Source organism: Cutaneotrichosporon oleaginosum, assembly GCF_008065305.1.
Source record: "Cutaneotrichosporon oleaginosum strain ATCC 20508 chromosome Unknown ATCC20508_contig01, whole genome shotgun sequence".
Taxonomy (NCBI): Eukaryota; Fungi; Basidiomycota; class Tremellomycetes; order Trichosporonales; family Trichosporonaceae; genus Cutaneotrichosporon; species Cutaneotrichosporon oleaginosum.
Genome location: NW_027072170.1, coordinates 3,983,478 through 4,009,422, shown reverse-complemented (window position 1 = coordinate 4,009,422; position 25,945 = coordinate 3,983,478). Strand labels below are relative to the sequence as shown.

Sequence of the window (25,945 nt, the reverse complement as noted above, 5' to 3'; positions counted from 1 at the left end):
CTATAACTTGCTCGCCAGATCGACAGTCCTGCATCTCAACACCCCGCTAAACTAGCTTAGAAGACCTTCTCCTGCATCTCGATGCCCTCCTCAGCCTCGAGGCGGTCACGGAAGAGCTTGGCGGTGGGCTCGTCGTACGGCGCGTGCACACCGGGCGTCTTGAGCGCGCCCTCGAGCACGAGCTGGACAGCAAGCCCGCAGGGAACGCCGACGAGCTTGGCCATGGCCGAGGGCCCGCCGTGGCGGTCGCCGTACGCCTCGAGCGACGCGACAACAGTCTCCTCGCGGCCGTCCTTGCGGATGACCTCAAAGGTGTGCTGGAGAAGGACGAGGTCGACCTCGCCCTCCTGGAACTGGCACTTGGTCTCGAGGAGCGCCGAGAGGGTGCGCATGAGCGTGCCCTTGGGGTTGACGGGCTCGTTGGCGTCGAGCATGCCGAGCGAAGTGTACTTCTGGAGAATGATCTTGCCCTGGTCCTTGGGCACCGAGGGGAGCGCCTGGATCTTGGCGGCAACCTCGGCCTGGTCGGCCTTGACACCCAGGAGCTTGGCGGTAAGCTCGAGCCACGAAAGCTTGGCGGCGCCAGCGGCGAGGTAGTCCTTCTGCTCGTCGTCGAGAAGGCCAAGGTCGTCCCAGCCCATGACGACCTCGCAGAAGCCGCCGTAGCGCATAGTGCCACGGATCAGATTCTCGCACTCGGGGATGCCGTAGAACTCGCGGAACACGGTCGAGTCACGGTTGGGGTAAGCGACGAGGTTGTACGCGGGGGTGAAGTAGTAGGGCTTGGCGAACTGCATGAGCTCCTTGCCGCCGCCGACCTGGGCGGGCTTGCCGTCCTTGAGGAAGCGACCAGTGTTCTTGAGGGCCATGAGCACACCGACGGGCGACCACGAGAACTTGTAGCCGAGGGCGTTGTCCGACGCCGCGGGCTCGGTCAGGCCACCGCAGTACGAGTAGAACGACTTGATCTTGCCGCCCTCGCGGTGGATCTGGTCGATGATCTTGACAGCGTAGAGGTGGTCAACTCCGGGGTCAAGACCGATCTCGTTGAAGCAGATGAGGCCGGCGTCCTTGAACTGCTGGTCGAGCTCGCGCATCTGGGGGTTGATGTACGAGGTGGTGACGACGTGGGCCTTCTCGGCGAGCGCCGCCTCCATGACGGCGCGGTGGAGGGTGTAGGGGACAAGGGAGACGACAACATCGTGGCCTTTGACGGCGTTGCGGAGCGCCTCAGCGGACGAGACGTCGACCGAGACCGCCTTGGCGTTGTCAAGGCCCTGGGCGAGACCCTCAGCGGTGGCAAGGGTACGGCAGGCGATGGTAAGCTCGTGGCCGTGCTCGGTGATGTACTTGGCGGCGGGGGCGGCGACAAGACCCGAGCCGAGAAGGAGAACCTTCTTGCCCGAGGCGTTGCCCGAAGCGGCACCGGGGCGGACACCGCCGAAGACGGGGAGGATGTTCTTGTTGTCCTGGATCATGGCGCGGCCGAACTCGGGGAGGACGAACGCAGCCTTGTGGACCTCCGAGTTGTAGTACTTGCAGTCGGGGACCTCACGGAGGGGCTTGTTCATCTCGCGGGTAGGCTCCTTCGAGCAGACAAGGAAGCCCATCGAGCCCGAGGGGTAGGTGGGGATGGTCGAGGTAGCGTACTCGGCGACGGCGAAGATCTTCTTGGTCGTCTCACGGAGCTCCTGGATGAGAGGGAGATGGAGCCAGATGCTCTCGCCCTGGGTCGACATGTGGCCGCCGTCCTTGAGCGCGTCGTGGAGGAGAGAGAAGTAGGGAGCCTCGAAGAGGGCGGCGGCGGGTCCGACAGGGTCCGACGAGTCGGTGATGACGACGTCGTATTCGTTCTTGTGCTGGGGAAGGAACTTGAAGCCGTCGCCGATGAAGACCTCGACGCGGGGGTCGTCGTAGCACTTGGAGAGGGTGGGGAGGAACTGCTTCGAGACGCGGATGACGGCCTCGTCAATGTCGCAGAGCGTCACCTTCTTGACGCTCTTGTGCTTGAGCGCCTCGCGGATGACACCACCGTCACCGCCGCCGATGACGAGAACGTGCTCGGGGTTGGGGTGCGAGCACATGGGCAGGTGCGTGATCATCTCCTGGTACCTGTGGTGAGCGGAGTTGGCGAGGTCCGACGCACGAGAACTCATCGCGCTCGGTGACCTGGATGGCGCCGTCGAGGACGAGGACGTTGCCGTAGGTCTCGGACTCGAAGACGAGGACGTCCTGGGGTTAGCCGGGGCTCGAGGGGCTTTCCGCTCTTTGCCGAGGGCAAACATGCAAACTCACCTGGAAGAGCGACTTCTCGTGGTGGAGGATCTGCTTGACCCTGCTGTTAGCGACTGCACCTGGGGGACTGGCGAGCTCTGCGCGGCGATGGCGCGGCGTTGAGCGCCGCGCACTCGGCGACAGTCCCATGCCCGCAACTCACTTGAGGGTCATAGCCTGACCTGCCAGTCAGCGTCTTGTTGCCCACCACTGCCTGTCAATAAACTCACCAGGCCACTGGGGCGAGATCTCGCGGAACCAGCCGTCTGGATATTAGCGCTCGGCGTCCGCGGCGTGTGGGATACGCACCAACGATGGAGGGGTGGGTCTTCGGCGCCATTTTGAGTGTTGTGGAAAAGAGAGAAGTGAGAAGACGCATGACTTAAATCTTTGGCCCTGACAATTGCGCATTCCAAAAAGGCTCCTCTGGCCTCCAGTCTGGCTCTCTCCGACTCTCACACATCCCTCGCTTCTCGCTCGGCCTCCCCCGACGCCTACGCTCGCCCGAGCATATCCGCTATCAGCTATGCATGCCCTGTCGCAGGCGAGACGAGTCGATGCATTGGCTGTCGAAGGGAGGAGGGGGGCCGTGATTGGACGGCGGGAGCAGATTGCGGATTGACAGCTCCGTTCAGCCTAAATTAGCGTCCACTCCGAAGCCGACGCCGAGCGACGAGCGGAGCTCGGTGCGCAGCACTCGCACAGGGGGTAGCGGACTTGCGGCTTGCCCTGCATCGTCACGCCGTTCTGCATGTCCTGGGAGCGTTGGACGGCGTCGGCGTGAGAGTAGGTGGGGATGCTGAGGCCGACGAGTATCCTCGGAAAAGGATTCCGGGCAGGCTTCCCAGCCTCACGGCTTCACGAGTCGGTGGGTGAGGATGCCGAGCGCCGAGGTCCGACTCACCACAAGTGCGTGACTGTTAGTGCGGAACAGGAGTGGCGGACTCACTTTCCCGTAAACATGTTGAAGGATGAAGGACTCCAGCCGCTTTAGCTGAATCGCCTGACTGACGAAGAACACGATCGGAGCTACATTGTCAGACATGATTCTCGCCAAGATCTAGCGCTCGTCCGAACCGCCATTCATCGTGTAACGTATCGTTCTCAGACACACGCAGACTTGCTTCGGAACACCACTACATGCTAGTGATATCTAACGATACTATATCTGGTTCGTCGACTAATAACCTTCCACATCTTACTGGTCCTCCTCGCGCTTCTTGGCGAGCAAAACGCAGACCTGGCCGCCAGCGCTGGCGGTGACCGCGTCGTACGGACGCAGCTGCGCAGAGCGACAGAGGGTGGGGGTCTCCGCGTCGTCCGTGTTGGCACCCAGCCCGAGCTCGCACTGAAGGCCCAGACCCCAGGTGTATACCCAGCCGGAGCGCGAGACGGCCACGTTGTAGCGCGGACCGCATGAGATGGACACGATGGGGTTGATGACCTCCTCAGTGTACTCCTCCAGTTCGGGCACGTCGCCGTACTGCTTGGGGCTCTTGGGGAAGCAAATCTTGGGTCAGACAAAGGGCGAGGATGTTCACAGGACTTACACGAATGGGCTCCGGGATGTACTCGTTGGACTTGACGCGTAGAGACGCCTCAGCCTTCAAAAGCTCGAGCTGGATCTCCTCCTTCTGCTCATCGGTGGCCGACGAGTCGTTCCTGACCTTTTCGTCCTTCTCCTTCAGCTCGTCGAGAAGAGCTTGCTTCTCGGCACGGATCGCCTCCTTGCGCTCGCGAAGCCCCTCCTGGGCCGGGTGGTCGTCGCAAACGCCAATCTCGTGCGCATCTTGCCGACCGCAGCCCCAAACGGACCCGTCGTCGAAAAGGAAGAGCGTATGGTGCTCACCACCCGAAATCTGGACGACCCGTGCCCCGTTGTGCGCATCGGGAGAGAGGCTCTCGATCTCGGTGGGGCTCATGATCATCTCCTCCTTGGCCTGGTAGCCACTAAGCCCACACTGCTTGAAAGTGTTGAGTCCCCAAGCGTAGACCTTGCCGGCCACGTCGACTGCGAAAGAGGTGTAACTGCCTGCCCCGACAAGCACAATGTTGCGCAGACCGAGGCGCTCGGGCTCAAGGGCGTTGAGCGGCCGACGAGCCAGCACACGGCGGCCAAGCTGGCCCTGCTGCGAGTTGCCCCAGACATAGACAAACCCGTCGGTGGTGAGAGCAAGAACATGGTCGGACCCGCAGACGACGTCGGCAATCTCGACGCGAGCGAGGCCTGGCAGCTCCATGGGCTTGAATTGCTTCTTGTCGTGACCCGGAACGCCATCAAAGCCCAGTGGACCCTCGTTGCTCTGCTGTCAGCAATTGTTTGCATACTATCAGGTGACTCACGCGGAACGAACCCCAAGCGCGCAGGTCGCCCAAGTCACTGAGGGCGATGGAGACACCGTCACCAGCAGCGACCTTTACAGCCCGGAAGCCGTCGGCCTTGAGCGCCTCGACGACAAGAGGCTGCGTCTCAAGCTCCTCGAAGGGGATCACAGCCGAGGAATCAGATGGGTCGGGGATATTAACAGTCTTGCGACCGAGCTGGGCGCCATCATTGATGCCCCAGGAGCGTACCTGACCCAACTCGTCAATGCCGAGGTTGTGCATGCCGCCAGAGGCGATGGCCTCGAGGCCACCATGGTTGGATTCGTTGCCCATCTCACCCTGCGCCCGCTTCTCCTCAAACCTGTATGTCAGTGGCGCCGCAAAGTTGTGAGTCACGCACCAAGTGTTTAGCTGAGGGCGGGGCTTCTCTCCGAGGTCATCGGGACCAGTGCCAAACTGGCCGTTGTCGCCAGTGCCCCAGACGAAAGCGCTGAGACCCGTTCCCTCGGGCTTGGCGATGGGGTTGATAATAGTGCCGGTGCGGCGCTTCTTGACGACCTCCTTCTTAGGCTGCTCGGAGGCCCCCCTCTTGGTGCCGTTGACCTTGGGAGCAGGGGCGGGCTTGTCCTCAACCTTGGGAGAAGCCTTAGGCTTTGCCTTGGTTGCGGCCTTGGGTTCGGCCTTGGGTTCGGCCTTGGATGCAGGCTTCGCGGCCTTTGGTGCAGGCTTGGATGCAGGCTTGGCCTTGGACGCAGGCTTAGTGGTGGCCTTGGTCTCCTCGTCGTCCTTGTCCTTGGCCGAAGACTTGGGCTTTGAAGCAGGCTTGGAAGAGGGCTTGGGCGTTGTCTTCTTGGTGGCGGGCTTTGCCGCCGTCGCCGATGTCGGCTTTGACGCGTTGCGGGCCGACGCTGGAGGTCAGTGACATGGACTGTGAGGGACAGGCTTACAGCGTGGTGGCATTGCTTGAGATGCTAACGAGTGTGTGGATGGGATATGACTGCAAGACGAGTTAGTTGTGCGAGGGAGATGGGAGATGGGATATGGGTAGGCGCACATTTGCAGACTTACGTTTGGGCAAAGACCTGGTTGCGCTTTGGCCGGTGTCGACAGTGAGAGAGAGAAATGAAGCAGGGATGGTAAGTTTGAGGGGGAGAGTGGGGGTCTAGCCTTGACAAGAGCAAATGTTGCTGTTGAAAAGGACTTTGCAGGAGGAAGAGAAGTAGAGCGAGAGAGTTGAAGTGAGAGGAGTCGCGGTGTGTCCAGTTCGTTGAATTGCCTGCAATTGCCTGCCTTGCCAAACACGCACTCTGGTAGCAAAACAGCGAAATGACCTCATAACCTTGTTTCATCCCCCCTCATTAGCACAAGCGGGCCTTAATGTCTTGCGCAAAAGAAGTCAACCACATGCGGGTCCCGCGTGCAATTACGTTATCAACGGAGAGAAGAAGTGAACGAAAATGCCTCCGCTTTGTTGACCGTTGACTCGGGTGTGCATTTCGGAAGGATGTTTAGAAGCTTGTGAAAGTTCCAGGAACGTGGTCTTTTACCCTGCATCCCTTCTATAGCCCGGCCCTTGGTGAGGCTTACGCCCACTTCAACCCTAGACGCGTGGCATTCCAGATCTGGCATTTTATGTTTGCGACAGCTGGAGGGGCGCAGGGAAATCTCAGGCACATGACGAGGCACCAGGGTGAAGATGGTTCTCTAGGGCCTGTGTTTGGTCGATGGATGATGAGCGAGATGAGTCGCGCACGCGGCAACTGACCGAAAGGGGCGAGGCGGAGGCGCCAGGGGTAAGAGGAGTGCACGGATCGTTGGACCAAACATGGTGACCGTCCATCGAGCGGCGTGCCCCAGTGTGTTCTGCAGTGTCATACCAAAGTCGAGTCATCCTCCTTCGTGCCCCTCTGGCCCTCTGGCCCTCTGGCCCTCTCCGCCCGCCCACGCGTCCCGACACGGCCACGGCCGACACGACTTGAATCAATTCAATACTCTTTCACAAGCTTTCCTTTCCCCCTGCTCTGTCTCATTCCTCTCTCTCTCTCTCTTTCTCTCTTTCTTTCAATATCTCTTCAATTCTCTCACGCTACATATAATACATCCAATACACGCAGTATTCACGATTCACTACTACAGTACAATCACAAACGATCAACAACCTCGCGTCCTCATCGCTCCATCGCTCCTCACCATCCGAAAAAACAGACACAAACACACGCATCATAAACACGCCCAACGCACGCCCCTTCGCCACCATCCATCTCACTCACACCCATCGCCCATCAATTCTCTCCACTCGGCGCACACTCATCACACACCCCACACATCTTGGTGCGACAACTTTGCCATCCTGATCATCTTTCACCGTTTCAACACCACCCTCCATACTATACTCCCTCCCTCTTGCCCCCCCCCCCCCCCCCCCTTTGCTCGCTGCTAGTCTCGCTCTTTGGCATCTTCTCATCCCATCCCATCCCATCCATCCCATCCTGCACATTGCCTCCTGCCTTGGTCCCAGCACTGCCTACTTGCCTATCCCTCCCTCCCTCCTGCTTCTTCATCGATCATTGATCCAACCTTCCCCGAAGCCATCCCCCCGCCCCCATTGCTCCTCGCTCGCAACACTCAACTCCTCCTCCTCCTCACCCCTCTCTCCACGCCCCCCCCCCCCCCCCCCTCGGCCGGCCTGAGGTGTCATCATTACTGTCATCAAGCGACACAACATGCCCCCTTCTTCTGCCAGCACTACTACTCCCTCCATACGCCGAGCAAGCGTAAACGACCTGGGCCCATCAAGCCGCGAACCAAAACGTCAACGCGCAACGCCTTCCCCTCAACCCAGGCCCTCTATCAGTCGCGCAAGCTCAGGTGTCTCGGTCTCCTCGGTCGCCTCAACACGCGCAACCGAACCTAGACGTGCTACCGCAACCTCCGCCAGTTACCTCCACCATCGCCATGGCAGGCTCTCCGTCTCGCACTCTGATACTTCGGACTGGGACGACGTAGCTCCCCCGCTACATGTCCAGACATCGCCCCCCTATCACGCGCCCCGCGCCTACAACATGCAAAACTCGCCACCACGCGGACGTGGCATGTCTGTCCCGCTAGTGCGTACCTCAAACTCTCCCATTTCCCATTCCACATTCCCCCAGATCTCCCAAACTGCCAAACACCCCCCTCCCCTCCCCTCCCCGGGCGTGACAAACATGTGCTCATGTGCTGACAATAGACCCAACTTCAGAAGAAGCTTTCCAACGTCTCTCTCGGCAAGACGCGGCCGACGACGCCAATCTTGAGCGAGACAAGTCCCGAGGCAATGACCCGAACACCGACCAGTAGCTGTCCCGCATCTGTGGATACGCCCCCACTAACCACAACCCCGCCAAGGCGCCGTTTGCCGAGAGCACTGCTTCGTCACAATACCCCTGCACCATTGACTACACTCTACGACCAAGGTTATTTGAGCTCTGGCACTCCCAAGCCAGATAACCATACTCTTCTTGGCCTTGGCTCTCCGTTTGCCTCAAAGTCGGCACTGGGCGATACCGATCTCGCGTCGCCAACCTTCCCTCCGCCCCATCATCATCAAACGCACTGGGAAGAGACGGATGCTGTGCCAGACCTGCAGCCATCTGGCAGCTTGTCGCGCAGGACCTGCACAAACGCCGACGACACTGGCTCATGCACGTCGGCTTCCTCTGTTTTTAGCTCGGAACGACACGGACAGCAAACCACTCGCCCATCCGTTGTCAACGTCTGGAGTGCCAGTAGTATCAGCGACGAAGACGATGACGTCTCTGTCCACGTTAAGAGGACCACCTTTTACGGTGGCTCGGCGCGTTCAGCGGACCAGTTCTGGCAGCCGACGCGTCTCTTCCAATCGTCACCCGGAGCTACCTCTCCCTTTTTGGCAAAGTCATTCGCCCCTTCCCCCATTAGCAGTCGACCCCTCTCGCCATTGTTCCCTTTGCCACTCTCCCGCGTTGAATCTGCGTCCTCAACAGCCGCCCTTGAGAATGAACCAACCAAAGGTTTTGAGCGTTGTGATGCCAGCAAACTGTTGATTCCCTCGGTCGAGTCCCTGGGACGCCGCACGTCCGACCCGGCATACCCTTCGGATCCATCTACCTTTTCTTTTGCCCTCATGAGCGCGACTCGAGACACTCAAAGCGAAATCACGCATCGCCACATATCTAGCTCGCCGTCTTCCTCTGACGCAAACGAAGCCGAGTTGACTCCTTCTCGGTCGTCGAGACACGCAACGTCCGCTCTCCCCCCGAGACCTGCCCATCACCTGACAAGACAGCGGTCCGAAATGTTTACGTTTCCCGGACCCGCTGAGAGCGTGCCGAATTCCACCCCACCCAAACGCTCAGACCCTTTCGTTCCCACGAGACCTAAAATGCCCAAAAGAGCTACCCTGCCAGAAATGCCTACGGCCAGAGGTACCCCATTGGGTCGCCTTCACCACTTTGGTGATGACAAGCCGTCCCCGGCAGCGTTCGAGTCGTCGGGCATTGCCAAGAAGCGGGGCGAGAAGAACAAGCCTCGGTCATCTCTGCCTGTCGCAACACACACTACTCCACAATGGAGCCCCATGCCAAAAGCTGCTCCGCGTACTGCGCAACGGCCGGCACGCTCCTTCCTTGCCAACTCTTCATCCGCATCCGGTCTTCCATCGCGACGAGGTGTCTGTGGCGATGGTGATTCTGATATGCGTGAAGAGCTCTCGCAGGAGTTTGACCTAGAGGACACTGATCAGGACGACATGAGTCCGCTTAGACCAATGCGCTCGTCTTTCCGTCACTCTATCGGATCCCGCCACCACCGTGTGTCGTCTACCGCGTCGGAGGCCATGACATCGCCCATCAGTAGACGGACTCGCGGTCACACGAGAATGTCGTCGACCGCCTCCTCGATCGGCGGATCGAGAGGCCTTAGACGAAAGGGAAGCTCCTTGTTTGGATCAGGCGCCAGTGACAGCGAGATGCCTTCACCTGCAACGCCTACCAAAAATACGCCAATCGCCTTGAGTGAGTCACAATCGCGGCACAACGAGATATATTTACTAACTTGAAGTACAACCGCGGTTTGGCATAACGACGCCATCGCCCACGCCTGCATCTACCAGGTATCCGTTTGTGCGCCGCCTGTCGATGGCTTCAGTCACGTCTGTTGACATATCACCGACGGCCTCTCCGCTTCTATCCGGACGCGTCCGAACATTGTCTGCCACGGGGCCTGTCGCCCGAGCGTCCAACCCCATGCTCGCCGCAACATTCCGGGCGCATGCTCATATGCCCGCGACACCTGCCTGGGAGCTGCATATCGGCGACACGTACATTCCAAAGGAGGCACGTGAGGCTGGGGCAGGACGTTACGAACGAGACTTTGTCACCGTCCAAGCCCTTGGCCAAGGCGAGTTTTCCTCTGTCTGGAAGGTCCGCTGCAAGGCAGATGATTCCATGTGGGCCGTCAAGAAAGGCAAGCCATACAGCGGCTTTAGAGATCGCCAACGGCAACTGGAAGAAGTCGCCATACTTCGCGCCATCGGCAAGGCCGAGCATCCCAACATTCTGCGCCTCGTCGACTCATGGGAGGAGGCCGGCCGCCTTCATATCCGCACCGAGTTGGCGCTGTGCGGCGACCTGGCGAACTTTTTGCTGTCCGTGTCCGAGTTTGGGGGGTTGGAAGAGGGGCGCGTATGGAAGATGCTCGCCGAACTCAGCTCGGCGCTTCAACACATCCACTCGCAAGGCGTGCTTCATCTCGACTTTAAGCCGTCGAACATTCTCATCACAACCGAAGGAAGCCTCAAGGTAGCCGACTTTGGGCTTAGCGTTTTCGTCATCGGGCCAGAAACCAGCGGCGACTTGGGAAATGGCGACCTGAGCATTGTCAGCAGTGGCAGTGACCGTAGCCTTGGTCCAAGCCCTGCATCGGATCACGAGGGCGACCGCGAGTATCTGTGCCCTGAGGCGCTGAACGATGTGCCACCTGCTCCGCCGGCGGACATCTATTCTCTGGGAATCATGACGCTCGAGGCGGCGCTCAGCGTTGAGCTCCCGTCTAATGGCGAAGCATGGATCAAACTGCGGCATGACGACTTTTCCGACCTCGACAACCAGTACGCGCTTCGCGGAGGGCCAAAGCCTGACGTGATCCCGGGTGAGCCGCCGACGCCCGTGGTCTCGATGGCGCTCGTGTCGACAATCCAACACATGATGGCATCGAACCCTGCACAGCGCATGACGCTTGCAGAGCTGCTATCCCTTGTGCCGCTGCGGCGGGCGCAGGAAGCGATGGCCCGCGGAAGGGAGGAGGGCGGGTTGCTGCGAGGCCGGATTGCGGGTCCGGCGCTCGCGGAGGAGGACGACGAGTGGACAGCATATGTGCTGGGAGAAGTAGCATAGTAGTTGTATATATCAATGCCACGAGGGTTATAATTGCCACACCAACCTTGATGTGTGCTGCATGACGAGTTTCATGACGAGTTGAGGGCTGTGGCGGAGAACAGTTGTGATCGGGCGCCACATGACGTGAAAGTGTGAGCATGAGTCTGGATTTCTCCGGGTATTCAAGGAAGGGACAAGCTTTGAGCTAAAGCGATCTCCGCAATGTCCGGAGCTGATGTTATGCTGAAGACAGGGTCAGATGCATGCATGCACGCTGATCAAATGCGGCAATGTCGTCGTCCCTCACCCCACATATCGTACAGTACATGACCTCGTCCATCCATCCCAATCTTCCGCGACTGCTGCAAAACAACGACGTCGACGTGGTCGTTGTTGGGAGAGACTCTGAGAGACTCCAAAAACACCAGGAATTGAATCCTGCCGGTCCTCGCCGCGATTCGAACGCGGGGCCACTCCCATAGCGTTCCCTAAGAGAGTATGATAACCACTACACCACGAGGACGTGGATGCACGGTGTGAGTGGCGGGGGCGCGCCACTTGGGCGTCGGAGAGCGCGTCGCGGCGCTGCATGCGCTGCTTGCGCTGGGTGGGAGTTGGGGATGGTGAGGGGATGGGGCGGAGGGTCAAGCTACTTTGTTTCGGGGGAGATGTGAGATCCGCGCTCGGCATGATTTACTGGTTGCCGCCCAACTGATGATGCGTATACGACGCGGGTGTGCGCCGCCATCACTTTCACTTCACGGACCTGTGGAGCGTCGTTATCGTCTCGCATCGTTATATGAGGCGACGCGTCGGACGGTGCTTGAGTGCTTGATACCTATGTCTTCTGGCCACGTCTGGAGCATGTAACGGCTATTTTTAATGAGATCTCGCCAGAAACACGGAGACACCCCCGTTCCAAGCTGCGGCACGCAGAATGCCGGATGTGCACTTGCTCACCTCAGCTTGGGGCGCACGGACTGATCAGACAAGTCTGCAAGACTGGCCCCGATGTGATCGCCGGAGCAGATTCAGCAAAGCGTTTCAGCGACATGTAGCCTGTACATGTGTGACAGCGCGGCCGGTGGTCACATGTTCTCGAACCGATCGAGTGTGCATTCCGGCGGTTGTGAAATAGATCAAACGTGCCTGCCTCTTCTGGCCGACGCGACTGTTCTTCGTCGCGTCGAGCTTGTGCCGTGTCCATCCATAGCGAATGTACTCGGCAAATCCGGTGGGAAGATGGAAGCAGACGACGTGCGCGTACGCAAGTACGCAAGCATGCTAGAGGTAGAGTGCTGTCTTGGGCTGTGGCATCGAGACCTTGGCGCCGCACTCCTCTGGCGCACACGAGCACACGAGCACAAGCATACCACCCTAAACCCGGACGACAATGCAGGTGGGAGTATATAGATCGAGGCCCAGACTTTTGCACACTCTTGCTCAGTCATGCAGGCCGCAGGCCTCATACCCCGCCGCCATACGCCATATATGCCACCACACATGCCCTCCCGCGTGGCGGCGATACAGTGGCCCGCATACTGTAGCATGAATAGCTGCGGCGCTGCGGCGCCGTGCCCGGGCTGTCGGCGTGCGCCGGGCGTTGAAATGGACACAGGGAGGCGCGAAAATTGAAACAGGGACGAGGATTCAGGACGTGGACCTGGGGTGGACGCACAGAACAGATCTGGAGGCATGCATGTCGTGGTCTTTGTCTGGAGAGAGTGGCGGATGGGTAGTGCATGTCGTAGTGGAGAGGAGTGCAATGGAGAGTGAGCGAGTGAGCGAGTGCGAGTGCAAGTGCGTATTGCATTGTGCAAATGAGGAGAGATCGGATGATCGGATGTAACACGATTCCCCTGGATGTCACATATCCTTTGGGTCTGCCCCCGACCCCCGAATAGGACGAGCCCTCCTCTTCAACTCTTCCTCTTCTTCTTGTTCCCTCCTCTTTGCTCTCTCCTCATCCTCATCATCCTCCTCATCCTCATCCTCCTCGTGCTTATTCTTCTGGAACGACGCTGCTGGCAGCATCCTCCATCCCCTGACACTTCCTCTTCATCTCCATCTCCATCTACTACTCATCTCGACTCTTAGACGCAGGCCGTCGACTCCCCTCCGCCTCATCCAACCCCTGCCCAGACTACCTACGTACACGCTCCCCTCCCCGCCCATCACGCCCCCCTCACACCTCACCCCATCCATCACGCTCCTCCCTCCTCCCTCCTCCCTCCTCGTTGCGAGGCAACACGACAACATCCATCTCTTTCTCTTCATCATTCTCAGCATTGCATACAAGACGCTGCGCGTCCAACACCCTACAACACCCCCCACACCGTGCACTACGCTAGTCGTAGCCTCGTCCACTCTCTCTATTAGCCTCGTCCATCACCTCTCCCTCCCCGCGCCAACCCCGGCGACTTCACATCATGTCCCTCGTCATCGCCACCTCCAGTGTCGCCGCCGCCACAGTATCCCTCATCAACAACATCCCCTCCGCCATCGCCTCCAATGGCCCCACCCTAGCCTCCCCCGTCGAGGCTGCCCCCCCGGCCGCCTCCTCAAACCTCACCCAGATCATCTCACAGCAGAGCAAGGAGCAGCGACTGCTCAGCCGCACCATGCCAATCTACCTCATCATCGCTTGCGCCGTCATGCTCGTCATTGTCATGCTCTTCGAACACCCACGCTTCCTCGCCCGCTGGTTTGCGAGCATGCATCGTCCCCGTACTCCCGCTGCCGAGGAGGCTGCACGCCCCGCATACGAATTCGACATGGCTCATCAAAAGCGCATTGAAAACGCAACCGCCATGCCCCGCGTTGTTGGCGGCGGCGACCTCAACAAGGGCTGGATTCTGCGTCGTGGACGCGCCAACGCTCCTCCTCCCGTCGCCTCTACCCCGACAATGGGGACCAACGCCACCAACCCCTTGAAAGCCACCCGCTCGCTTCCCGCTGGCGTGCAGACCGACCGCTCAACGCTCGCTCCTCCTCCTCACATCGCGCCCATCACTGCTCGCCTCCCGTGGGCTTCCTTCTTGCAGCGCGAGCCCTTCGCCAACCTTCCTTGGGGCCTGCACACTCGCGCCGACCTCAAGACAATCATCGTCGCCGTCGTCTACATTGTCGCTTGCACCCTCGCGTGTACATACAAGAGCGTACTTCACCCGCCCAAGGCCAGGGTCTCTGGTTACGGCAGCGACTATGCACGGACTGGATCCATTGCCATGGGACAAGCCCCTGTCGCTATCGCCCTCGGCGTACGTGGCAATGTCATCGGCCTGCTCCTCGGCAAGGGCTATAACCATATTCGCATCCTCCACAAGATCGCTGGACGCATTGTTTTTGTTGGTTCGATGCTCCACTCGGTCTTCTTCTTTTACAAGTGGAACTCCATCGGCAAGCTGGCCGAAAAATCTGCCACCCCGATCGGCGTGACTGGTATCGTTTCTTTTGCTGGTGTCTGTCTCATCACCGCCACGTCTATTCCCGTCTTTCGACGCTACATGTACGGCACCTTCAAGATTGCGCATTACATTGGCATCCTGCTGTTCCTCGCCGGCCTCGGTGCGCATGTCAAGCAGGCCGTGCCCTGGGTCGTGGCCAGCGCCGTTCTTTACGTGGCTTCCATCATCACGTCCATGATCAAGACGCGCGTCGCCCACGCCGAGCTTGTCGCACTCGGCGGAACCTGCACCACTCTCATCACCATTCCCGAGGTTACAACTGGATGGCGTGCGGGCCAGCATGTCCGCCTCCGCGTGTTTGGTCTCGGTTTCAAGCAGTCGTTTGAGGCACACCCATTTACCATCGCTAGTGCTCCTGACTGCGGTGGCGTGGTCCTCATGGCGAAGGCTGTGGGCGGCTGGACAAATTCCTTGTACCAGCTCGCCGCGTCGGGCGGCATCGCAGGTAAGGCACGCGGACTCGAGGCCGGTGTGTGGAAGCAGGGCGCCCGGGTGATGATCGAGGGCCCATACGGCGGTCCAGGCAACACTCTCCCGCTCTCGTTCTCCTCTGTCTGCCTCATCGCTGGTGGATCAGGCATCTCCCATGCCATCGGCATGGCTCAGGACCTTATCTCCCGTTCGCCTTCGGGTGTCGTTGCCGCCCGCACTGTCGACCTGATCTGGGTCGTCCGCGTGCAGCAGACTGCCCGCGCCATAATGCCAACTCTCAATGCCCTAGTCGAGCAGGCGCGTGACTGGGAGCGCAAAGCCCTCTCCATGCGCCGCAGGGGCAACGACATTTCCATCCCCACGGCGCTGCGAGTGCACATCTTCGTCACGCGTGTCCCCGAGTCTTCACCTCTCACGCTTGTCAACGAGAAGCGCATGAGCAAGTGGGAACGGTCGTCCAAATTCTTCCCATCCTCAGTACCCAACTCGGCGCAAGGCCACGGCGACGACGACGAGATGGAGGACCTCGACGACGACTCGGTCGACCCGCACTCGAACTCGTCGAGCTCGGACGGGCACGCAGACTCGGTCGGCCACGACTCGGACTGGTGTGTGGACCCCAAGCGCGACTTTGAGCACAGCTTCCCTCCCCGGCGTCAGGTATCCGCGGCCGAGAAGACCAAAGCCGACTGGCTGCAACGCAACCCCTCGAATGCAGCCATCGCGCGCCTGCACGAGCGCATGACGGACTGGACACGCCCGATGAGCGCGCTCAGCGCATACCGTGGCCGGCCCGAGTTCAAGACGGTGATCAACACGATCGTCGAAGAGACGCTGGGCCGCCACGGGCGTGCCATCATCGAGCCGACGGGCGTGTTCGTCACGACCTGCGGGCCCGAGTACATGGTCACGGACTCGCACGAGGCAGTGCGCACCGTGGAGCCGTGGAAGGCGCGTGCGGCTGGCGGCGTCGAGTTTGAGGGCGAGTTCTTCGGCTTTTGAGTGGGCGCGCATGCCCGCCCACGCACTGTCGTATCTGTCGTATCTGGTCTCTAGTGCATTTACTCCATTCTATACTTTCCTCTGGTCCCTCTGGCAGGGCACAGAGAGCAGCACTGTACCATATCACGCATGTACATGTACTCGTTCGTTGAGCTGTTGAGGAGTTTGTGGCATTGAAACGTTCGCCGTGACGTGATAGGAACGGCTTACGAGATTTTGGTCTGGACTGGAAGGTGGTGTTTCTCGCGCGCCTCGCCCCTTGCGCCTCAACAACGGACAACGGGGGTCACAACGCAGCAAAGCAAAGCAGCATCCTTTCTCCCTACAGACAAATCTAGTACGCCAGGGTATACAGCAGCCACATGCCCATGTATCACATGTCGCCCGCCATCGCCCGCCATCGCCCGCCATCGCTCGCCATCGCTGGCCCACGCCGCCTACGTGCCCGGGATATTGAGGCCTGCCAAGAAGGCCGCGACGCCGTCGAGCTCCTTCCACACGCCGGGGTTGCGGCTCAGCACCTCCTCTGTCGTCTCGACAATCACGCCCTGCCCGTCAAGCACGCTATTCGGCTCGCCCGGCAGGCCGTCCGGCCCCTTGAGCGTGATGGCAAAGCAGTCGCCCGTGAACTCGTACAGCGTGCGCACGAGCCGCGGGTCGAGGATGAAGTCGGCGCGCGGCCGCTTCGTGTGGCTGAACAGCCGCGACGGCTGCAGCCCGTACCGGTGCTTGAGGAGGATCGTGTGCAGGAACGCCGGCTTCGGGTGGTACTCGGGATTATGGCGCTCGCGGGGCGGCGTGAGGCCCCACTGGATCATCGAGTGGCCGCAGAAGTAGTCGGGCGAGGACGTGCCGTCCTGCCGCTGATACCCGCCCACCGAGGCCAGCAGGCGCGGCGCTTGTTGGTAGTTGAGGCCGAGGGCGTAGAAGGCGTAGCGCTGGGGTTAGCGAGTCGCCGAGCGGAGCGAGGGGCGGAGAGGGAGCGGCGGGGGGAGGAAACGCTTGGACAGCCCGCGCGAGACCGAGTCTTGGCCAACCACTCACATATGTGTCTTTGTCGCCGTACCCCAGGTTCCCGTACATCTCGTTGTTGTCCATCATGTGGTTGGAGAGGTGGAGCACGGCCAAGTTGAGGCCGTTGTTCCCGCTCTTGTCAAACACCACCTGGCCAGACTCGGCGGGCCACTGCTCGTCGCTGCAGGTACGTCCGAGGATGCGCCAGATGGCATTGTCCGGGTGGTCCTTGTTCAGGTCGGCCCAGAAGACCGAGCCGGACTGCTTAAACTCGACCGACTCGAAGAGCTCTTCGGGGTCGGCCAGGGGGTAGTTGTCCTGGTGTCAGCGGATGTCAAAGGGGCAACAGGCTTGTCGCGAGCGGGATGAGAGGCGAAGGTGTGGCCAGCCCCCCACACTGTCTGCCTCCCCTCAACTCTCCTTTTCCTCCTCCTCCTTCTCCTCACTCGCCCCCCCTCTCAACTGCCCGACTCACGCTGTCCATGTACACAAACTGCGTAAACTTTGACTCGATAAACGCCGTGTTCTTGATCAACCACGTCTTGCCATCCGTCTTGCGGACCGACACCTCACGGATGTCGACATTGTACTTGCGGGTAAGCTCCTCGCGAGCCGTCGAGTTGTCAAACTCTCCTGGGTAGTGGTAGATCTCGACAGGCAGCTTGCTTTTGACGACGTTGCGCAGGAAGTGGAGGCTGACAGTCATGCGCGCGAGGTCCTTGCCGACGCCGGAACCAGTGTAGATGATACCACGGCGCATGTTGCGCGGGGTACTGTTTTCCATGCTGCGGTCCCACACGAGGGGCACGTTCTTGCGGTCGAGCTCGCGGAAGTAGTCGACCATCTTCTGGCGATAGGAGCGGACCTGGTCCTTGGTGATGCCGTGCCAGTATGGGTCCTTGCCCTCGTGGAAAAAGTAGGTGACGCGCGCAAACGTGAACATGGGGCATGCGTAGCGGTTGGGCAGCTCGGCCTCCCAGTGGTCGAGGGCGGGCCTGTTGACGAGGTTGATGAGGCGGGCCTCGAGTGTTAGTGGGACGCCGTCGGCGTCAGGGATGCCGCCGGAGGGCGGGGCGACGTGGGTCGCCATGGAGGGGTGGACGAGAGTGGAGCCGCCGAGGGCCGTCTTGGCAATGTATGCGCGGAGGTTGTCGCGGCGCTCGCTGCCTGCCAACAGAGGGAGGCCGATGATGAGGGCAATGCCGGCCATGAGGATGAGGTGGAGGGGGCGGACGCGCATGCGGATTCCGCTGGCGACACCGCCTGAGCGCCCGGCGTTGACGGGGCTGTAGGCGGTCGACATGATGGCGGTGTGGAGATGTGAGAGAGAGAGAGCGAGAGAGAGAGAGAAAAGAAAGAGTACGAGGATCCAAGCTGTCGAAAGAGAGTGCCAGGTTCAACTATGTACGCCGGTTCCGTTCCCGCGCTTCCCCTCCGCTCATCCCGTGCCTGAAACAGATCTGCAACCGTCGCGCGTCTCGTCCCTCCCTCCACAGTGCACACGACGAGTGCCTCGGCCAGCACCAGGCAGGGTGCACAAGTACTGTACACTCAAGCACTGCTTGCACAGCGGAATGACTAACTACTGCCAATGTCCATGAGGTCTTATCAAAGAGGACTCGATGAGGAGGAGGAGGATGGCTGGTAGCGTGAGTGAATTGATGCAAAGTGAATTATGCTCTGACTGCCAGGTGGAGGCGAGGCTTGAACGGGAGTATTCTTCTAATTCATTGCGGAATCCAGGCGCAACGCCCCAGGGGCTGGGGTCGTGGAGACGCGTTGAATTCCACCCCTCGTCCATCTCTTCTTCATCATCTTGACACTCTTTTCTCTCTCTCTCTCTCTCTCTCTCTCTCTCTCTGTGTTCTCTGCGCAGGTCGCCATCACCCCCCCCCCCTCCCTCCCTCGGCCTCCCCAGCATGCCGCCTTTCCTAGGCCTAGCCAGGCGGCATCGCGTCGTAGTAGCAGCAATCCTCATCGTCGCTGCCTTCTTCGTCTTTACACGCTCCTCAGATCAACCACACCCAGCACGCGTCTCTTATGACCGCACTCCAGGTCTCGGTCTCCACGACTGGGACGACGACGTCCCTCTAGAAGAGGATGATGTCTTCGCACCATCCAGGAGTGGCCTCAAAGGTTGGTTCCAGTTCAGCGGTCTCAAGTCGCGTGGCCGCTCCATCCTCATCACCGGCGGTGCCGGCACCCTCGCCCACGCGCTTGCACCACGACTCATCGACGAGGGCTTTATCGTCCATGCTCTCGATATCGTGCCCGAGCCAGCTACCCTTCCCCGTGGTGTCGTCTACCACCGCGGCAATGTCGCAAGCACATTCCGTGCCGTCCTCGAGGCTGGAGACTTTGACGGCATCGTCCACTTTGCTGCCGTTTCTCTCGAGCAATGGTGCGCGCCCAAGGAGGAAGAATGCACCCGCGTCAACGTCGACGGTACAAAAGCCGTCATGGACGCCATCGAGGATCGCTTCGCCGACTCGCGCAAGTCAGGCAAGGGCCTCTTTGGCCTCAGCTCTAGCACAAAAGTCCCGTGGATCCTCTTTGGGTCTACGATGGACGTGTTTGGACCCAACGCCAAGGACCCCGTCGACGAAGGCTCTCCGCAAGAGGCCGAGAGCGCTATCGGGCGCACAAAGGCGACTGCCGAGGCCGTCGTCCGCGATGGCTTCGAGCGCGCCCGCCAGGTCTCTCTAGGCATCACACGTGGGGAAGACGGCTCGGATAAGCGCGACGACAAGGCGGTCAAGGCCAAGACCAAATCACTGCTGCACGCCGCCGTCGTCCGCTTCGCCGACATTTACGGATACCGTCGCGCGAGCTCGATCCCCTCAGCCTTCTTCCCCAGACTCATCCTCAACGCCGTCACCTCCCTGCCAATTCAGTTCTCGTCCGACAGAGCGCCCATGGACTTGCTCCATGTCGAGGACGCAGTGGACGGCGTGCTCCGCGTCGTGCAGCTGTGTGACGGCATTGCTCGCCTTGGCGACAAGGCCGAGCCCTCGCTCCTCACCGTAAACCTTGTGCACGGCGGCAAACGCTGGCCCGAGCAGGAGATTGTGGATGTCATCCGCGCAGAGACGCAGTCTCTTTCGCCTGTCCGCGACATTGGCGACAACAAGGCCAACGTCCGCGGTGTCGCAGAGTTCTCGAACAAGATCGCCAAGGACACTCTCGGCTGGGAGCCAAAGATCAGCCTCCCCGTGGGCCTCGCCAAGTCTGTCATGCACCTTGCGCAGGACGCCGCCGACTACGCGAAGCACTTCCTGATCGACCACTGCCCCAAGGACTCGATTGTGCAGGAGCTCGGCGTTGATGGGCCTCTCCGTATGCTGCGGGAGGACTCGCGCAACACGCAGCTGTGGAAGCTCAACAGGTGCACTGTCAATGTCGCTTTCGACAACGGCAACGGCTATCTGCACCACCTCAAGTGTGAGGATGGCAAGACATGCAACGCCAACGGCAAGAAGGTGCCGTCATACAACTGGAACTCGACCGTGTGGGTTGTCGAGGAGGTGCCCGGCCAGGCGCACACGGGTAACGGCAAGATCTTGGCCCGCCTCTGGCAGGAGAACGGCATGGGGTACCTCGGCATTCCGGAGCAGGAGCTCCAGCTCGGCGAAGTCCACTTCGAGATGTACACCAAGGACGACAAGACCCCGCACATTGACACGTTCGAAATTGAGGTGGCCCACGACTCGTCGTTCCTGTCCCTCGAGATTCCCAAGCACAACATGCAGGTCTGGACAAAGGCAACTGCGGACGAGGACCAGAGCGCGTTTGAGCTCATTCCCAGCCAGGATCCGCCTGCATACAACATGCGCATGTCGGTGCTGTGCTGCCCCTCCGAGGGCGACTGGCCGCTCCTTCTCGACGACCACGAGAGCGCCGACTCTCGCTTCGGGTTTACGAACCAGATCCCCTCCAACTCGTCGCGCCGCGCGCACTTGTGCCAGCGCGCACACGATGCTCACACTTATTACATGGACATCGCCGAACGGTCAAAGCAGGCCGCCAAGGAGGCGACCGGCGAGATGCCCACGTCCAAGCCCCAGCCGCTCGCACCCCACCCCGACCAATGGGCCCTGAAGCAGCTCCCGGCGTGTTGGAATGACTGCGCGTCGCCCACTGTCTGCATGCAGACGGGCAAGTGTCGCTGTGTGCAGGCCGACTCGTGCCCGCGTCGCCGTGAGAACCCACTCACAGCCATCGCACGTGGGCCACGCGTACCGATTACTCCCAACAAGTCCCCGCTCGGCCAGTTCAAGGGCTACGACTCGACCCTCAAGGACATGGTGCCCAAAGTCGACTGGCGCGACCTTCTCTACCCCGAGGGGCGAGCGTACCTCGCCGCTCACCCCGAGTTTATCAAGGTGCACGTCGTGAACGGCTATCCGCGCCAGCAGGAAATTGAGAGCGCCGACTGCCACAATCTCCAGCCCAGCCACTGCTTCTCCGCCGACGCGATCATGTACAAGGCCATGCGGCATCTGAGCGTGCCGGCCGAGGAGGCCGACCTCATCGTGTTGCCGGTGTACCAGCACTGCACGGGTGCCGACTTTATCCTGCACGAGGTGTGGCACTACGCCGCCACGACGATCAAGGGGATTGACGGCTTCAGCAAGCCCACATCTCTGGTCATGACGCACGACTGGGGAATCTGCCTCGCCTTCGAGTGGGAGATCTGGAGCTCGCGTCCTCAGACCAAAATGTACCCCGACCCGCTGCTGCGCAACACGATCGTGTTCAGCGTTATGGGCGACTGGGACTCTAACTGCTACCGCCCGGCGCAGGATGTCGTTGTGCCCGCTCGCACATGTCTGTCCAAGAAGCTGGTGGACACGTTCCCGAACGTTGAGCACATTATGCCTGCACGCGAGCGCCCCCGCCTCATCACGTGGTCTGGCACGTTCTGGGGCACGGGCAAGAACGAGCGCCTCCGCCTGACCTGCCCCCGCGGCGGCGTGGCTGACGAGGAGCTGCTGCCGGGTCAGGGCCCGCAGTCCAAGTTCCCCCGCGCATGGGACGACTACATGGTGGAGCTGAACACGGCACGTTTCTGCCCGCAGCCGCGCGGTGTTGCCGGCTGGTCTCCCCGCGTCAACGATGCGCTCTATGCCGGCTGTATTCCCGTGCTCATGGCTGAGGCGTCGCACTACCCCTTCGCCTCGATGATCGACTGGAGCCAGATCAGTGTGCGCATCCACCCTACCGAGCTCGACCAGGTCGAGCGCATCTTGAACGACATTCCGATCGAGCGCGTCGAGCAGCTGCAGGCTAACATTGTCGCGATCCGCGACGCGTTCTTGTACGCGACGGACGAGCGGCCAGAGGACGAGCTGGACCGCCGCGGGCCCATGTTCTTTGCGCTGCATGAGGCGGGGATGCGCCTGCGCACACAGTATGCGCGCGCCTAGGGATTTTTTGTGAGGGGCTTGTTTGAGATTTATGCATAGACTTGAGGTTGTTTGCGATTGTTGACGGGGGGCGCGTCGTCGGGTCTTGGCAGCCAAGTCATCCGTCCGCGGAAATCGAAAGCGGCGGAACTTCCACAAGTGGAGGCCACGTGAAGTTACATAAAGCGGAGCCTGGTGCCGAGCCGAGCTCGGGTCGGTGCGCCCACTTTGCCGGCATCTCTCTTCTCCGCTCAGCCCGGTCGTGTCCAACAGCAACAGCAGCCTTAACAACTCGCGCCCCCCGCTCCCCTCATCGCTCCTCGCCGGACGACTTGCCCACCCTCGAACGCTTCTCGATGTCTTTCATCACTCGTATGGCTCCCCGCATGGCAAACTCGACTGCCTCTGCCCGCCTGGCTGCCGCCAAGCGCCACCTGAGCTCGTCGACGCCCGCCATGGCCGTCAACTCTGGCGGCGCAGACGTCGGCATCAAGCTCAACCCCGACACCGACCACATCAAGTACGAGAGCGTCGGCAACACGCGCATCTACAAGCTCAACCGGCCCAAGGCGCTCAACTCGCTTGACTGGGACATGATTGCGTCGCTGGCCAAGCAGGGCGAGGTGAGGAGGAGGGGAGGGGAGTTCTAAACTTTGCTGACCCCAGACCTGGCGCCAGAGCGAGCTCTGCAAGCTCGTCATCGGCCGCGGCGACGAGCGCGCGTTCTGCGCCGGCGGCGACGTTGTCGGCCTCGTCAAGCTCCGCCCCCAGTACGGCGCAAAGTACCCCCTCGGCTTCTTCAAGGACGAGTACCAGGTCAACTGGGAGATTGCGCGCCTGGGCAAGCCGTACGTGTGCATCATCGACGGCTTCACCATGGGCGGCGGTGCGGGCATTTCGCTGCCTGCGCAGATCCGTGTCGCGACCAAGAAGACCGTCTTCGCCATGCCCGAGACCAAGATCGGCTTCGCCCCCGACGTCGGCGGCAACTACTACATTGCGCAGCTGGACGGCGAGATCGGCGCCTGGCTCGCCATGACGGGCCAGGAGGTGTGGGGCCGGGCGGTGTACGAGCTGGGCTTGGCGACGCACTACGTCGAGCCCGAGGCGATCCCCTCGCTCGTCGAGGCGCTGAGCCAGCTCGAGAACCCGACGCTCGAGCAGCTGAGCAACATTGTTGCCTCGTACCACGTGGCTGCGCCCGAGGGCGCCGCGCCCTCGGGCAAGGGCAGCCGCGAGGGCCCGTCGCCGATCACGGGCGAGATCCGTGCGTTCCTCGACAAGACGTTCGGCCTCGCCTCCATCCAGGAGGTGTATGGCGCGCTCGAGGCCGCGCAGGGCGACGCCGCGCTGTCGCAGGACGTCAAGGACTGGGCCAAGGCCCAGAAGGACATCATGGACCACCGCTCGCCGACGGGCATGGCCGTCGCGCTCGAAAACTTCAAGCTCGCGCGCAAGGCGCAGTCGCTCAAGACGGCGCTCGAGAACGACATGCTCATGAGCACCGGCTTTTGCGGCACCGACCGCCCCACCCCCGAGTTCGACACGGGCGTCTCGTACCTCCTCATCGAGAAGGGGCGTGAGCGCGCCAACTGGCAGCCCAGCGACATCAACGACCCCCGCCTCAGCCCCGCCGAGATCACCAAGAACTACCTCGACCCCAAGACGCCCCACCTCGCCGAGACGCCCAAGCTCGTCTTCGAGCCTGCCCCGACCTCCGAGGGCGCAGACTCCACCTGGGGCAAGTTCCGCCAGTGGGGCCTGCCCGCCGAGAGCGAGATCCGCGCCGTCATCAAGGGCGAGGCCGCTGGCTCGGGTGCGTTCAAGCTCAAGCCCGCCGAGGTCATCGAGCAGGTCCTTGCCTCCCGTGGCGAGCAGGGCGGTCCCCGTGAGAAGGAGATCGTCGCCCGCGTCAACGCCGTCATCGCCGCTCGCACCAAGGCCGACGGCGCCGGCTACCTCGACTGGGTGGGCAAGTAAGCTTGCTTGCTTGGCCTAGCCGAGTTGTAGTAAAACAAAATGCATGCATATCTAGAGCAGCGGCAGCGGGTCTAGGTCGTCAACTCGTACAAGTAGTCGTCGAGGGTGAAGCGGAGCTCGCGCGCAATGTCGCGCGCGCCATCGTAGTCGAGCTCGCAGCGGAGAGTGACGTTGTCTAGTCGGTCGGCGGGGGATGTGCGGCGCAGGAGGCCTTGGCCCTCGAGTTCGGGGATGAGACTCCACAATCTTGTCGAGTGCGCGAGGTGGTCCACCTCGTCCTCCCACCGCTCGTCGAGCTCTATTTCTTCGTCGCGCCGCCGCTCCGTCTCCGCAACAGTCTGGTACGCGTCGTACCCGAAGCTGATCTCCAGCTCTGCTGGGCGTGGTGCATGTTCCGCGTACAGTGAAGAGAACATGGCGAGCAGGCGGTCGAGCGGGAATGGCTTGGGGCCAAGTAGGCGCTGCGGCACTTTACCTACACGCGTGCGGCCATATCCTGCTCGTCGGGTACGACCTCCCCGCCTCCGCCGCCCATCTGGCCCCGTACCGCGCCCAAAGAGCCGGATATCGCTCGTTGCGGGGTTGTACGACGCGCAGAACGCCGCGACGAGCAGATACTTGGCGGCCAGGGGGAGGTCCAACGGCTGCGGCGGGGGGAGGACGCGCTGTGCAACAGGCCGCAAGTCGCCGTGCGCATCCACGGGGGCGAGAGCACCGGCGAACTCGGCCCGGCCGACGTGGCGCGGGAGCAGACTTTCGCCGGCCGCGGCGAGCGCGAAGACCAGCTGCGCCTTGAGGCTTGTGAGGCGCTGGATGTCGATCACGAGTGGTGGTGGTGGATTTTCGGGGTCGGGGTAGGCCTTGCCGAGCAACGTCATCTCGGCGTGCGGCGGAAGCGTGGCCGTGTACAACGGCCACAGGGCTCCAGCGACGTACTCGAGGTCAGGCGGAGAGGCGAGAGAGCCCATCGTGGCGAGGAGGAGGTCGAGGAAGCGCGGGTAGAGCGGGTGCGCACTGCCTGGGAGAAGGAGGGCAAGCACCTCTGGTGTCAGCGAGTGGCTCGATGGCCCACGTACCCTGCCGCCGCAATGGTTCCAGATAGACGTGGACGGGCTCGGGGGCGTCACACCGGGCCGGGCGGAGGTCCTCCCACGGCATCTGGGAACAGAGAACAAGTGTGGCGGGGAGCCCGGTCTAGGTCAGCGGCATCGCAGGCCAACTCACCAGCTCAGCGAGACGTGTCATAGCCGTCCATTCTGCGCCAAGGACCGCCTGCAGCCGCTCAGCCTTGGTGACGAGGATGACTAGCTGCGCGTCACCTTGCTCGCCGTCCGTCTTGCGTTTCCGCTTCTTCTCAGGCGGCGCCCACGCCGCACGCAACCCGCGTGCAAACAGGTCCCAACTCGGCACTTCGCCAACGTCAGCGTCCTTTCCCAGCGCGCGGGCGAGCCGCGATATCGCGCCCGCATACAGCAGCCGCGAGGTGTGATGCTCGACCGCGTCGAGTCGCACGACCCTGCATCGCGCCGGCAGCACCGGGTCGATCGCCGACGACGCGTGGTGCGGGTGGTGCAGGTGAATAAGGCTCGGTGCGCCGGGGAACTCGAGGAGAGCCGCGAGGTCGTCCATTCGAGTTAGAGGGTGGATCGGT

General features: G+C 61.3%; 10 protein-coding genes across 10 annotated transcripts; 5 read left to right on the top strand and 5 right to left on the bottom strand.

Moving 5' to 3' along the window:
• Window positions 1-56: 56 nt before the first annotated feature.
• COLE_01639 (uncharacterized protein) lies at window positions 57-2,614 on the bottom strand (the record flags this gene model as incomplete). Its single annotated transcript, XM_018427044.2, has 6 exons — window positions 57-2,112; window positions 2,147-2,232; window positions 2,296-2,335; window positions 2,438-2,456; window positions 2,505-2,540; window positions 2,584-2,614. 6 exons carry the CDS (start codon window positions 2,612-2,614, stop codon window positions 57-59), a joined length of 2,268 nt encoding a protein of 755 aa, XP_018275214.1.
• An 858-nt stretch (window positions 2,615-3,472) lies between these two features.
• COLE_01638 (uncharacterized protein) lies at window positions 3,473-5,559 on the bottom strand (the record flags this gene model as incomplete). Its single annotated transcript, XM_018424567.2, has 5 exons — window positions 3,473-3,784; window positions 3,825-4,577; window positions 4,618-4,960; window positions 5,000-5,507; window positions 5,547-5,559. The coding sequence occupies 5 exons, from the start codon at window positions 5,557-5,559 to the stop codon at window positions 3,473-3,475; spliced, it is 1,929 nt and encodes a 642-aa protein (XP_018275215.1).
• Window positions 5,560-7,322: 1,763 nt separating this feature from the next.
• On the top strand, window positions 7,323-11,012 carry COLE_01637 (uncharacterized protein; the record flags this gene model as incomplete). Its single annotated transcript, XM_018421466.2, has 3 exons — window positions 7,323-7,706; window positions 7,829-9,632; window positions 9,679-11,012. The coding sequence occupies 3 exons, from the start codon at window positions 7,323-7,325 to the stop codon at window positions 11,010-11,012; spliced, it is 3,522 nt and encodes a 1,173-aa protein (XP_018277443.1).
• A 272-nt stretch (window positions 11,013-11,284) lies between these two features.
• On the top strand, window positions 11,285-11,476 carry COLE_01636 (uncharacterized protein; the record flags this gene model as incomplete). Its single annotated transcript, XM_018423698.2, has 1 exon — window positions 11,285-11,476. The coding sequence occupies one exon, from the start codon at window positions 11,285-11,287 to the stop codon at window positions 11,474-11,476; it is 192 nt and encodes a 63-aa protein (XP_018277442.1).
• Window positions 11,477-12,133: 657 nt separating this feature from the next.
• COLE_01635 (uncharacterized protein) lies at window positions 12,134-12,691 on the bottom strand (the record flags this gene model as incomplete). The annotated part of the gene is made up of 1 exon (XM_018419509.2): window positions 12,134-12,691. The coding sequence occupies one exon, from the start codon at window positions 12,689-12,691 to the stop codon at window positions 12,134-12,136; it is 558 nt and encodes a 185-aa protein (XP_018277441.1).
• Window positions 12,692-13,423: 732 nt separating this feature from the next.
• COLE_01634 (uncharacterized protein) lies at window positions 13,424-15,895 on the top strand (the record flags this gene model as incomplete). The annotated part of the gene is made up of 1 exon (XM_018423697.2): window positions 13,424-15,895. The coding sequence occupies one exon, from the start codon at window positions 13,424-13,426 to the stop codon at window positions 15,893-15,895; it is 2,472 nt and encodes an 823-aa protein (XP_018277440.1).
• A 437-nt stretch (window positions 15,896-16,332) lies between these two features.
• Window positions 16,333-18,212, bottom strand: COLE_01633 (uncharacterized protein; the record flags this gene model as incomplete). Its single annotated transcript, XM_018426051.2, has 3 exons — window positions 16,333-16,833; window positions 16,940-17,227; window positions 17,385-18,212. The coding sequence occupies 3 exons, from the start codon at window positions 18,210-18,212 to the stop codon at window positions 16,333-16,335; spliced, it is 1,617 nt and encodes a 538-aa protein (XP_018277439.1).
• A 616-nt stretch (window positions 18,213-18,828) lies between these two features.
• On the top strand, window positions 18,829-22,335 carry COLE_01632 (uncharacterized protein; the record flags this gene model as incomplete). Its single annotated transcript, XM_018423696.2, has 1 exon — window positions 18,829-22,335. One exon carries the CDS (start codon window positions 18,829-18,831, stop codon window positions 22,333-22,335), a length of 3,507 nt encoding a protein of 1,168 aa, XP_018277438.1.
• A 335-nt stretch (window positions 22,336-22,670) lies between these two features.
• COLE_01631 (mitochondrial 37S ribosomal protein mS47) lies at window positions 22,671-24,294 on the top strand (the record flags this gene model as incomplete). Its single annotated transcript, XM_018426050.2, has 2 exons — window positions 22,671-22,937; window positions 22,981-24,294. 2 exons carry the CDS (start codon window positions 22,671-22,673, stop codon window positions 24,292-24,294), a joined length of 1,581 nt encoding a protein of 526 aa, XP_018277437.1.
• A 71-nt stretch (window positions 24,295-24,365) lies between these two features.
• On the bottom strand, window positions 24,366-25,923 carry COLE_01630 (uncharacterized protein; the record flags this gene model as incomplete). The annotated part of the gene is made up of 3 exons (XM_018419508.2): window positions 24,366-25,336; window positions 25,371-25,488; window positions 25,519-25,923. 3 exons carry the CDS (start codon window positions 25,921-25,923, stop codon window positions 24,366-24,368), a joined length of 1,494 nt encoding a protein of 497 aa, XP_018277436.1.
• Window positions 25,924-25,945: the final 22 nt, after the last annotated feature.